At 42.3% G+C, this 14,218-nt stretch overlaps 1 protein-coding gene across 1 annotated transcript in view; it reads left to right on the forward strand.

The window, feature by feature from the left end:
- Nucleotides 1-2,971: 2,971 nt before the first annotated feature.
- fbrsl1 (fibrosin-like 1) overlaps nt 2,972-14,218 on the forward strand; it is a 531,885-nt gene continuing 520,638 nt past the window's right edge. The window contains 1 exon segment of the mRNA XM_070436990.1: nt 2,972-4,363. Within this exon segment, the coding sequence (XP_070293091.1) occupies nt 4,070-4,363 (294 nt within the window). The 5' untranslated portion in view covers nt 2,972-4,069.

Raw genomic sequence — 14,218 nt, forward strand, 5'->3', positions numbered from 1 at the left:
AGTGATGTATATAAAGTGTAAATGTAATACATTTTAACTCTATATCTGACATGGTACAGGTGTCTTCTTTTTGTTAAGCCCATAACAATGTGTGTGAGGTGTATACTTCTGTTTCAAAGTAGATTTGTTTAAGACTACCAAGAATCCCTCTGTGTGACCCTGATTTAGCCCACTGCAGTGAAATGTTAACAGGATCACTCATGTGCACAAATGAGGTCGTCAGTTTATCCCCCACCGAAGTAAATCTATACGGTGTGCTGGAGAAATATTGATCGCTTTAGGTATCTTCTATGAGAAGCTGTGCTGACATCTCTTGATGTGATTTGGAGAGGGAGAGTGTTGTTACTAATAGTGTAGTAGGCAGACCAGACAGTCAAGATCAATAAAACCTATTACACAACTTCCCCAAAATGTTGAGCAATGCATTGGACAAATATCTAAAACGGGGGATTTTTGGACTGAAGTCTACACTCTATCTAGAAAAACGTGCTATCGAGAACCAAAAAAGGTTATTTGGTTGGCCCCATGGAAGAACCCTTTGAATAACCCTTTTGGGGTTCCATGTAGGACCCTTTGCACAGAGGAACCTTTTTTCTAAGAGTGTACTTCCAGCAGTAGGAAAAACTAAAGAAAGAAAGAGCAAAAAACTGTCTGTTTATATTTCTTACCAGCTGTACTTTTTTATTATGACATTTATCGTGACATTTATCCACGTCAATCTCTTAACTCTGTTTATTTCACTAAAATAGCAGGTCAGATGACTGATTTCACCCTGAATGATGCCTGTGATAAAAACTGAATTGGCTTTTCATGGGCTGCCAATAAATTCTGCTCCTTTCTTTCTTTTCATACACACCTCTCCCAGGTCAATCTTTCTGTTTGATTAAACTTTGTTCCTCCATGGTATGAAATATCCAAAGGCTCTTAGATTTATAACCAGTTCATTAAATTATTGACTGCTGCTTTCACTATCAGCCTTGGAGAGTAAGGATAATCTATTATTTATTTTATCCAACTTGATTGTCCTTGGATAGGCATGAAACCTTTACAGCAACATACAGATGATGTCTTTGAAGCAAGCAGGGACAGCAGTAGCAGTATCATTCTAATATTACAGTATTATAGCATTATTGTAGCATTTTTATTAGAAGATACAAAAGAATACCACAGTATTTCAATACAATGTAACAGTAGACAGTATAAAAGAACATAACAGTGTTTAATCAAAAGAAACAGACATGAATGTGCTCAAATTAMGCTGGAAGAGCACTTGTGATGTGATAGCCTACAGTCACAGAGAAAGACAACATGGAGAGAGAGAATTGAATAAGAGAGAGTTTCTAGCGACTGGGAGAATGGAAGCTCTGGTTTGGTATAGCTAAGAGGTTAATATTTTATATCATGGAATACTGGGCCTACCCCTCTCCAGACAGGGGGTTTCTCTAACTTCTCTAGGTTGCAGCCCCTAGGCACTTTCATGTTGAGTATTTTGCCAGAAAAATACGGAATTACTCTATGACATGTCATACAGTCAACTAAAAACCCCATAGTTATTAAACATAGGCTTGTGTTTTTCTTCCTCAGTCATTCCTCAGAGGCAACTAGGCCACAGATTGGGATGTCTAATTTATGCCACCAGACACTCAATCTTCAAATCAAGCATATATAGTACAGATGGTTTAAATTACTGTGGGGATTTTCAATGGATTAAATAAACAAACAAATTCGATAAACATGTTGCCTCTGTAATCACCACAAACAATTCTGACTTTTCCAAGCATTTTACCCCCAATTGAGTGTAACTAAATCCTGACTCCTGATGTGCTTTTTGTGTGGAAATGTACTTTATGCCTCTTATCAAGAGAGCGCAAACAAATTAAAAACATGTCTACCATCTAACATTCTAAAATCTTGACAGCACTCTTATGTGCTTATACAGTAGAATGGTAAATCATTTCAAAGAGAGTTATGTATTCATTTGAATGAGAGCGATGTGAGGCTCAGTCAGTCTGTATAGGTTACCAGGAAATACAGTGGCATTAGGAAAACAGAGGTAATCTCTCCCCTCTAATCCAGAGGCTCTGCTCCTCTCCTCCATACCTGTCCCTTCTCTAATCTCTTTACTGAATTATTTCATACAAAGCAGTTCAACAGAGAGAGAATATCACTCTACAACGCCAGAGGTTGCACTAGCATGAGTATAATAATGCACTAAGTCTTCAGAGACTTTATTGCCCTACTAAACGATTGGGGTTCTCTTTGGTCAACATTTACTACAATTTCCTACTGAATTGGTGATAATTACTACATACTGTATATACCCATTTCCTGCACTAATTGTGATATTTCTTTCAATTTTTGATAGTCCTGCACCAGTAATACTTATCATGACATACTGTTAGCCTTATTCAAGCACTAAACAGGCCTACACATCAATAATACTGTAGGCCTATGTAATAACTTTGCACCAGGGATGGGCTTGAGGTTGAGCCTTATGCTATGTGCTTTTATATAGTAGGCTGTCTCTTCTCTTACAATTTGACTGTGTGCACTAAAGGCTGGTAGTAAACCGAGCCTGAAATGCAAAAACCATACTCTTGTTTCCCAGGCAAATATCTGATGAGGTGAAGTGCAGAAAGATAAGCTTCAGTGAAGTAGACTATCTGCAACTGAGCGCTTGGTAACGGAGATGTAGACTACAGAACATATGACATGTCATGATTCATCAGTAGTGGAGAATGGACACCACTGGAGAGTGCCACACAATTCAATTTGGCAAGTATCCAAATAGATCAAATAGGCTAGAATGATGAAAGAGATGAATAACACCAATCTTCTGACCCCACACAAGCGCAAGTCAAATCACGAATCATAGTTGGAAAGGTTTTCTAGCCTAAAGTGTTGGGCTGCATTTCTATTCGCTGACAGTAGGACGTCAGAGTGGGGCGACTACATGGACCGTAGGCTGCGACAGACATACTGTAGGACTACGTGTAGCCAGCCGCATTACACAAAAGTAATGCGAATATTGTAGCCTATGCCTCATGACAAAGTTACTGTGCGTGATTTAGAAGTATAAACTAGCTCACTTCCTTCTGGTAATTTGCAGAGGTGGCGGAAGTGCGTCAGTTATCTCGGCTCTCTGAGGCTTTTACTGCACACTAATTTCAGATGTAGGGAAAAGAGGGGAGAGGAGATTTTAATCACTCTGCCGCTTTAAGGACACTTATCAAAGCTTTGCATTATGTGAAAACGAAAAATACGACGAGACACGAGTAACTGAGCAACCAAGGACGGAATTCAAGAGTGGATTTATAACTTACGCGGGCCTGGAATAGCCGATGCCTTTGGCTTATGGGGTTTGATCATATGCAGTGGATGGTCGTATGCTGAAGTAGCTAAACGGAGGATCATTTTGAAAATATTGCGCATAAGTAGCGAAAGACTTGGAAATCCCTGCCCTCGTAGCTTTTATCGCGCAAAGGTTTACCCTACGGCGGAACTTGTCAGAGGAATATGGTTAACCGTTGAAACTCGCCAATGCAGAGAGGATTATCCACTTATGTATTATCTCATACATAATTGTTAAGCACCTAATACGCATTTTGACGGATGTTATCTATAGTCCTTTTTTGACAGCGGATCATGGATTGGGTAGTGGAAAACAACGGGCAGCGACATTATTTCTCTGCGCTGTCTGTGGTATGCAGCTATTAACATTGTGTTTTTCCAATGCAACAAAGTTGCAAAGCAAGTGGAATGCATACATTTGAAGTATTTCGCCGTTTTACACCTGCTTATGTAAAGAACGCGTCGACCTTATAGTATCGGATCGCTTCAAATACGTGAGGATTTGCGTTCCTTCTTCCTCGCCTGCATGGAATATTTTAACATTTGTTTATTGTATTCGGGAGAAATATTCAAGGTCATTCCGTGAATCTTATTATATATATGTATTATTTATACATGCGTATCTCCTCGTGATAGCACAATAGTATCTTATTTCGCACAGGGAATCRGCTTTACGTTAGGCGCTCTAGAGTGATTTTGTCATTGCAACATTTTTAAAATGGATGGAAAATTGAAGCAGAGCCGGAGATCCCGTTCCAAACGTGAGAGGGTACGGAGACGGGAGGCAGTGGGCAGGGATGCCCGCAGTCCAAACCCTTCATCTTGTTCAGATAGGGAGCAAAGTCCTGGGAGGGATCTCGCCTCCCAGAATGGTAAAAAGGTTCCACACTCGACACCTTCTTCCAGAGCCTCACGTCCCCCTCGTCGAAAGAGACGAGAGTCCAGTTCTCAAGAAGAGGATATCATTGATGGATTTGCCATTGCCAGTTTCGTCAGCCTGGACTGTCTGGAGGTAAGGGGATTGGCTTATAATTACACATGTCAAACACGTCAGAATTTGCATAAGAGCATAACTTTTCAGCTTGACTAATGAGGTGCTATTCATGACATGCTCTGACATAACGGTTTGTTTGACAGCATATAAACATGTGCTCTTTTCTCTGCGTGTTGAGGAAGGGAATGAATTGTAGATCTTTGGCTTGTCCTTGTAGTTATGCCTTTTGTTGTTCTATGCAACATGGGTCTGCAGCCCCTTTAGATTTCTTACTCTTTACTACACAATTTCCATAATTTTATGCCTCTATAACCATATGCCCATATGGAGTGTGCATATTCATTCGATGGTCCAACATGTGCAATGTGTCTTTGATTATGTGTTTCTATTTGCTTTGAAGGTGATTAAACCTCAGGTGAAGTTGAAGTCTACAAATGAGATTGTGAATTTGATACAAGTAACCACTGTCCTTAGATCTCATTATGATCTATTCTAATAACATGAAACAGATTTAGCCAGTGGTAACTAGTGGAACAGACACAGGATGGAATGCCACCCGTTGTATAATTGAATAACGTGAAACATCTTTCCAAGTACAGTTGAAGTCTTCAAAGTTGACATTTGTATTGGGAATACCTGTGTACCTACTTACATAGTATCTGCAATAATTCCTTAGCCTGTTAGTGGCTGACTGTGGCTGCAAAGGTCAGGAACTAAACCCATAGACACCTGCTACTACTCTACTCAGTTGAGTGTAAGCAACACAGTCAGTTGTAATTGCTGCTTGTTCCCCACAGAGACAATACCACCAGCATGGTACAATAGACTGCATTACATAGCTTGACCTATTGGCTTATTACTAGATTTGAGTCCATACATAAGTATGAAATATTGTCCAAGATATGTTATTTTTTGTTGGTGTTGTGGACATAAATGTCCAAAGGAGTGTTCACTCACTGGGAGCTTGTCATTGATTTGTCACCTCCCCTCTGTTAACAAGGTTAACCTGTCAGGGTCCTCAGTAATTACATTGCTCTTCCGTTAACTTAGGCCTTCCATGCCACTTACTAGAGTTTTGTGTGAACGAAGATAGTGTCTAAGAGGGGCAGAGGGTGAAGTGCATGGAAGTGTGTAGGAGAGGGTGATGGAGAGAGGCCTGGTGTGTGTGTGTGTGAGCACGTGTGTGTGTGTGTGTGTGTGTGTGTGTGTGTGTGTGTGTGTGTGTGTGAGCATGTGTGTGTGAGCACGTGTGTGCATTATATGCTCTGATGTGAAAGGTATGTGTACGCGTGCCTCCGGTGCTTGCTGCTTATGGCAGTCTGACAGGTGCTGACTATGAAGGCCTCTGGGAAGTCTGAGCGAAGTGGTTCTCAGATAGGATCTGATCCCACCAGGAGAGCAGTGCATAGGCTGTCTGTAGGGTCGCTTCCTTCAGTGACATCTACAAGTGAATGAATGCTGTACTCAGCCAGACAGCTAATCAGGGTAGGCCGTCATTGTAAATAATAATTTCTTCTTAACTGACTTGCCTAGTTAAATAAAGGTTAAATATATATATATATCACAAAAGTGAGTACACCCCTCACATTTTTGTAAATATTTGAGTACATCTTTTCATGTGACAACACTGAAGAAATTACACTTTGCTACAATGTAAAGTAGTGAGTGTACAGCTTGTATAACAGTGTAAATTTGCTGTCCCCTCAAAATAACTCAACACACAGCCATTAATGTCTAAACTGCTGGCAACAAAAGTGAGTACACCCCTAAGTGAAAATGTCCAAATTGGGCCCAATTAGCCATTTTCCTTCCSCGGTGTCATGTGACTCGTTAGTGTTACAAGGTCTCAGGTGTGAATGGGGAGCAGGTGTGTTAAATTTGGTGTCATCACACTCCCTCATACTGACTGGTCACTGGAAGTTCAACATGGCACCTCATGGCAAAGAACTCTCTGAGGATCTGAAAAAAAMAATTGTTGCTCTACATAAAGATGGCCTGGGCTATAAGAAGATTGCCAAGACCCTGAAACTGAGCTGCAGCACGGTGGCCAAGACCATACAGCGGTTTAACTGGACAGGTTCCACTCAGAACAGGCCTCGCCATGGTCGACCAAAGAAGTTGAGTGCACGTGCTCAGCGTCATATCCAGAGGTTGTCTTTGGGAAATAGACGTATGAGTGCTGCCAGCATTGCTGCAGAGGTTGAAGYGGTGGGGYGTCAGCCTGTCAGTGCTCAYACCATACGCCGTACACTGCATCAAATTGGTCTGCATGGCTGTCGTCCCAGAAGGAAGCCTCTTCTAAAGATGATGCACAAGAAAGCCCGCAAYCAGTTTGCTGAAGACAAGCAGACTAAGGACATGGATTACTGGAACCATGTCCTGTGGTCTGATGAGACCAAGATAAACTTATTTGGTTCAGATGGTGTCAAGCGTGTGTGGCGGKAACCAGGTGAGGAGTACAAAGACAAGTGTGTCTTGCCTACAGTCAAGCATGGTGGTGGGAGTGTCATGGTCTGGGGCTGCATGAGRGCTGCCGGCACTGGGGAGCTACAGTTRATTGAGGGAACCATGAATGCCAACATGTARTGTYACATACTGAAGCAGAGCATGATCCCCTCCCTTCGGAGACTGGGCCGCAGGGCASTATTCCAACATGATAACGARCCCAAACACACCTCCAAGACGACCACTGCCTTGCTAAAGAAGCTGAGGGTAAAGGTGATGGACTGGCCAAGCATGTCTCCAGACCTAAACCCTATTGAGCATCTGTGGGGCATCATCAAACGGAAGGTAGAGGAGTGCAAGGTCTCTAACATCCACCAGCTCCGTGATGTCGTCATGGAGGAGTGGAAGAGGACTCCAGTGGCAACCTGTGAAGCTCTGGTGAACTCCATGCACAAGAGGGTTAAGGCAGTGCTGGAAAATGATGGTGGCCACACAAAATATTGACACTTTGGGCCCAATTTGGACATTTTCACTTAGTGGTGTACTCACTTTTGTTGCCAGCGGTTTAGACATTAATGGCTGTGTGTTGAGTTATTTTGAGGGSACAGCAAATGTACACTGTTATACAAGCTGTACACTCACTACTTTACATTGTAGCAAAGTGTAATTTCTTCAGTGTTGTCACATGAAAAGATATACTCAAATATTGACAAAAATGTGAGGGGTGTACTCACATTTGTGATATACTGTATATATAATCTGGCATGATAAAGCTTTCATAAATCAATTCAATTAAAATGGTTGGAAATGGAGTAAAACAGTTCTCTAAACAGTAGTTGTCAGATTTGCATGAAAATGGGCTGATGGTAGTTAGTTATACTTTGTATGGAGCTAAGTGTGTGTTGGACACACATCTGGAAAGCCTATGTGAAAGGGCCAAGCAGGAATGTTAAATGCTAATTTCCTATCAATTATACAACTGACACGGCACCATTAGCCATTCAATAACACACTGACCTATTGCATCATTCTCTAATAAACACAGTACAGTTGAGAGAGTGTTCTTCACCTCATATAATTCACTGATGGTCAATACAGGCCTCCCTGTTCATGACAGGCCAGTGAGACTGATTAGACTGGGCACTTTCACAGTATATTGAGATCAACCTCACATTTTCTCTGGGTTCATTGAACCTCTATAGCTTGCTGCTCAACAGTACTGTACACAATGTTTATGTGAATGTGAGTGTTTTGCTTTCACGTTAAACATGTTTCAGTAGTGGGTAATATTGCAGCCTTGGATTGAAAGAATAAAGCTGCCTGCTGCTCTTGGAGCTTATGTTGTGTGTAATGTATGCGGGAACCTGCTCTGCTCCCATAGCTTAGTTCATTATGGTAGAAACCAATCCACCACATTGGCCACGTTTGATTATAATTTGTTTATTTGTTTTGAGTCCACATTTCACCCYGAAAGCCACTTACCTATGTAAATTAACCGTACAAACAAGACATGCCTACTTTGTCAAACATGGCTATGCTATAGTGACTGGAAATGTCAGTGAGGAGATGAGGCATGTAGAATAAAAAGCCCTCTCTCAAATGCCTATTAAGACAATTATACAATACTGTTAAAGCCCCTCAAAAGTCCCCCCGTGGGTAATGTACTAACAGAAACAATAAGAAAATATTGCCATTATCCACCTTCCATAATAGAAATGAGATGTGATATTTCCCTCCTCTCTTTGTGTGACGTTGATACTAGAGTGGCAAATCCTCCTCTCTAATCCACACAGAGGTGATCCTTATGTTTATCTGTTTAGGCTTGAATTGACTTTTTTCTCTCTAACCGTCAGTAGTCATTTGTAATGGAGGGGGATTTTGACCTGTTTATTGTCACATTAACACAGATTGTGTGTTAACATGTCTTACATTATATCCCTTAAAATAGTATATTATTTTCTCTTGTCATAAACAATCAGCCAGTAGCCTACTGCTTCCTCTTACGATTCGATCACACCGACGGCATCATTGCATTTTGGTACACCAGAATTATACATTTCCAATGAAACGCTGCGTTTGCTGTGCAGCATTGTGTTGCAGTGCTTTRGGTGTGGTGCAGATGTTGGATTTATTGAACGTATGCGTTAAACTGTATGTGTAGACGGCTTGACAGAAATGGTAGCGGAAGGTGAATGTTAAACTTTTGTTGCACACATCCAGATGATGCTGCATACTATTTTGCGCATTGACACTGTCGGTGTGTTTGAAGCCTTATAGCAGGTGTAAATGAAGCTGCATCTGTAACAATTCAGCAGTGTGTTGGATGAACAAACCGTACAAGCCGTACATCAACAGTATAGTATTTGGTCTAGAGACTTGTAACTTGTTCAGTGTTGGGATGTTGCTAAAAGCTGTAGTTATAACAACTCAACACTTGTGTTGAACTACAAGCCATAAAGCAACATTATAAACTGGGTGGTTCGAGCCCTGAATGCTGATTGGCTGACAGCCGTGGTATATCAGACCGTGTACCACAGGTATGACAAAACATTTATTTTTGCTGCTCTAATTACGTTGGTAATAGCAATGAGGTACCTCTGGGGTTTGTGCTATATGGCCAATATACCATGGCTAAGGGCTGTGTCCAGGCACTCCGCGATGCGTCTTGCGTAACAACAGCCATTAAATGTGGTATATTGGCCATATACCACACCCCCTCGTGCCTTATTGCCTAAGTATACCATTTGGTCTCTGGATCCAGAGGCCTGTTAAACTGTGTTGTATGGTCATCATGTTGCAATACCGCTCAGTGTTTTCGTTACACTCATAGTGATGGCTGTAGTGCATCATACTGTATGCTGCCAGCCGGTTACAAACAACAACTCCCCTTTTAATTAACAGGCAGGCCCCCGGAGGCGTCGGTGCTCAGAGCCTGACACGTCCCATGAAGAAATGCTTCTTAAGGCCCATGGGACCCATCTCTCCCGTGGTGGAGAGAGAGTAAGAGAGATAAACATTTTGGCTGTTGTGTGTGTGTGTGTGTGTGTGTGTGTGTGTGTGTGTGTGTGTGTACTGTCATGCTCGATAGTGGAGAGAAAGTGGAGAGATAGCATCCTTTTGGCTGTGCTGCTGAGGCTGTGTGCCCAATATATTGACAAATGATCTAAATATCCTCCCTAGGAAGCGCTTGTTCTCTCCAGAGGATGTGTGGGGCGGAGGTTACATACAGCCCTTATGGTCCCCCTGCGGAACAGTCGTCATTGTCCGTTATGAGAAGTAATGAATAGCTTGGTTGCTGTGACTGTCACTGTAGTAGATGTGGTGTGTGCTGCTGCTGGCTTTTCCTTTTGTTTCCCTCTTCATTTGGTCGTTGTTTCCCTATGAGAGGTATTGAACAGTCTGGCTAATGTCACTGTCAGTGTTCTAGATGTGTTGTGCTGCTGGGTTGTATCTTCCTCCTTTCTCTCTTGGTCTGCTTTGTGTGGCGAGTGGCAGGATGCAATTATCAAGTGATTAAGATGTTGTCCTGAAGCCTGGTGAGAAGGATTAGACTTCTGACTGGTTAAAGTTGCCTGTTCATCCACTGGCTGCTTTGCTTTCTGTTTATGGGATTTCTTGAGTCTGACCAGGCTCTGCTTTGCTCTCTGCTCTTTCACTCATAATCAATGATACAGCGTTGAATAAAAAGGGTAGTTATTGAAATAATACGTGTTTCCCTGTTTGCCACCCTTGCAATTTAGGATCACATATTGTGGCATTTGGCTGCAGAAAATTAAATGACTGGCTGGCAATGAGGCCTGAGAAAGATTTACATTACAAATCATGAAACATAAGTAGAAAGAACAGTAAGTGCCTGTAAGTGTTTTTTCCTTTTGGCCTAGTCCACTCATTGACTGAGAGAGCAGTAGAACAGACAGTGAATGGCTTGCTTGTTCATACTTGTACAGTTACATCAACATCTCTCAAGTGAATCCCTTTAAACATGTGCTTGTATGCAAAAATTATTCATTTTCCAGGGACTTGGGCCCATCAAGTTCAACTGGTCTATTGGTTGGCTTTGCTGAGTAGGGCCTTAACGAAATCCCCCTCAAATCATCTCCCTAAGCTCACAACACAAGACTTAGTCTAATGCTCGCTTTCAGAATGAAGTAGTAAATACAGAGGCAGTTTGACATTTTATTTACCATTGGCACATTCAGTACAGTGCAGTAGAGAGAACCCAATAATAGTCAATGTTTTGCTAATGCATACTGTCACCATGCTACCTAGACCGTCTTGCAGGTCAACCAAACATCCACTATTTCTCACAACATATTAGTATCGGCATGATCTAGTGATCACCAACATCTTATGTTAATACCTGATTATGTACGCCTATATGAGTGAGCGGAGAACGATAAAGGAGTCTTTATTTCACTAGCATCAACGTCCACTTAGTTTTTGTCTTGCCATGACATCATGAACGGTGAACCTGTTATTTTGATTGGGTGAAAATCAAAGCAGATCGGCCTCCCGTCTTTCTCATGATTTCAGGGTTTGAGCATTTATTCTGAGAGATGCCGTGACTGGCTATAGCTCCATAGAGGGTCTCAGAGCATGTTTTCTTTATAAATGACTAGCTGTGAAAGCAATTAGTATAACAGTTGTCAACATACTCCTTGCTACAAATGTGAGATAGGAACATTAGCTCTGAGGGGAATAGTCTTTCTGGTTGGAGTGATACTAACAATAATCACTACAGAGCTCTATTCCCAGCCTGAAATAAGATATTGAGAAGGCTGCTACTTGCCAGTGCTGCTGCCTCGCTTGGTCTCCCTCCGTGGATCAGCCTCTTTCTGCCTCCCTTGGTCTCCCTCCGTGGATCAGCCTCTTTCTGCCTCCCTTGGTCTCCTTCCGTGAATCAGCCTCTTTCTGCCTCCCTTGGTCTCCTTCTGTGGATCAGCCTCTTTCTGCCTCCCTTGGTCTCCCTCCGTGGATCAGCCTCTTTCTGCCTCCCTTGGTCTCCCTCCGTAGATCAGCCTCGTTTCTGCCTCCCTTGTCTCCCTCCGTAGATCAGCCTCCTTTCTGCCTCCCTTGGTCCTCCCGTTACGGTCAGACCTCTTTCTGCCTCCCTTGGTCTCCTCCGTGGATCAGCCTCTTTCTGCCTCCTTTCTCTCTCCGTGGATCAGCCTCTTTCTGCCTCCCTTGGTCTCCTCCGTGGATCAGCCTCCTTTCTGCCCTCTCCTGCGTCTCTCCTCTGTGGACTCCAGTCTTCTAGCCTCCTTGTCGTCGCTCGGGATCAGACCTCTTTGCCCCTCTTCTCCGCCCTTGTGGTCAGCCTCCTCTCTCCGTCCTCCCTGTGGATCAGCTCTTTCTGCCTCCCTTGGTCTCCCCTCCTGCGCATAGCCTTCATACCCTCTTTCTGCAATTCAAGAAGATCAATGACGGGCCTCAGCCACTGATCATATCTCGGAAGGTTTCTTCAGTGGAGACAGACAGAGCTGTCTGTCTGTCTGTCAAATATGAGCTTTCGTGTGAGAAGAAATCCAAATAAGGACTTGGACTGTTGTTGTTTGAGTTTTGGCAGCAGACTAATAAGCAGTAGCTGGCCAAGATCATAGAGTTAAGATAAGAGTTGGTTACGCAACGCTAGGGGATCGCTCTCTCATTTACATTTCTACTTTTACCGCTCATTCATTGTCAGCTGCAGTATTTTCTCATGTGCAAGCAAAGCGCTTGTTCCACTCATTGAGTAATGGGTATATACACTGAGTATACACAAAATTTCCATGACATAGACGGACCAGGTGAATCCAGTTGAAAGCTATGATCCTTTATTAATGTCACTTGTTAAATCCACTTCAATCAGTTTAAAGGAAGGGGGGGGGGYCAGGTTAAAGAAGGATTTAAGGAGGTGCAACTCAATATTAGGAAGGTGGTCCTAATGTTTGGTATACTCTGTGTATATACAGTTGAAGTCGGAAGTTTACATACACCTTAGCCAAATACATTTAAACTCAGTTTTTTCACAATTCCTGACATTTAATCCTAATAACAATTCCCTGTCTTAGGTCAGTTAGGATCACCACTTTATTTTAAGAATGTGAAATGTCAGAATAATAGTAGAGAGAATTATTTATTTCAGCTTGTATTTCTTTCATCACATCCCCAGTGGGTCAGACGTTTACATACACTCAATTAGTATTTGGTAGCATTGCCTTGAAATTGTTTAACTTGGTTCAAATGTTTCGGGTAGCCTTCCACAAGCTTCTCACAATAAGTTGGGTGAATTTTGACCAATTCATCCTGACAGAGCTGGTGTAACTGAGTCAGGTTTGTAAGCCTCCTTGCTCGCACAAACTTTTCCAGTTCTGCCCACACATTTTCTATAGGATTGAGGTCAGGGCTTTGTGATGGCCACTCCAATACCTTGACTGTGTTGTCTTTAAGGCATTTTGCCACAACTTTGGAAGTATGCTTGGGGTCATTGTCCATTTGGAAGACCCATTTGTGACCAAGCTTTAACTTCCTGATTGATGTCTTGAGATGTTGCTTCAATATATCCACATAATTTTCCATCCTCATGATGCCATCTATTTTGTGAAGTGCACCAGTCCCTCCTGCAGCAAAGCACCCCCACAACATGATGCTGCCACCCCCGTGCTTCACGGTTGGGATGGTGTTCTTGGTTTTCACCCATCACACATGCGAGTACTGTTTCGTATTCGACTCAACAATATCGTTATTTCATTTACAATCGTCGTGCGTTCATGAGTGTCTTAACTTTCCAAAACACAATAGTCGAAAGAGGGTACATGTTCCATCGTCGTTTCTTTGTTTATTTTTGTTTCATGTTCTGTTTTGTGATATCATTAAATAATTCGAAACACTCAGAAGCATTTCGACCACGGCTTCGCTGTCGCTCCCTTCTTATCCACACTAGAAGGACACCGTTACAAGTACCAAGGAACAACCATGGACCACGCAGCCATTCATTACCGCTTTCAGAAGGAGGACCCTTCTTCTTCCTAGAGCATTGAACTTTACTTTGGTACGACTAAAGACGGTAAGCGCAATAACCATTTCAATATCCATCCCCATAGAACCAAGCAAAGACTGGACCTCTGTGAAGATGCTGAGGAAATAGGTAACAAAAATTATTCGTAATCCACCAGTTTAAAAAAAACATCGCTATTTCGAGGCGATAACACCCTGAGAAGAACGCTCAAAAGATGAGAAGCCACTGCTCCAAAAAACCGCCATAATAAAAAAATGCCAGATCTACGATTTGCAAAAACTTGTTACTCTTAGTGGACCAAAATCTACATTTTGGTAAGAATGATTTACCTTCTCAGTTGATAAATCAAAAAGACTAAACGGTTTTGGGCCCCATTAATACCCATCGTTATGTTTGGAGGAAAAAGGGTGGAGGTACTGTGCAAGACCGAA

This window comes from Salvelinus sp. IW2-2015, linkage group LG33 (assembly GCF_002910315.2).
Source record: "Salvelinus sp. IW2-2015 linkage group LG33, ASM291031v2, whole genome shotgun sequence".
NCBI classification, from domain to species: Eukaryota; Metazoa; Chordata; class Actinopteri; order Salmoniformes; family Salmonidae; genus Salvelinus; species Salvelinus sp. IW2-2015.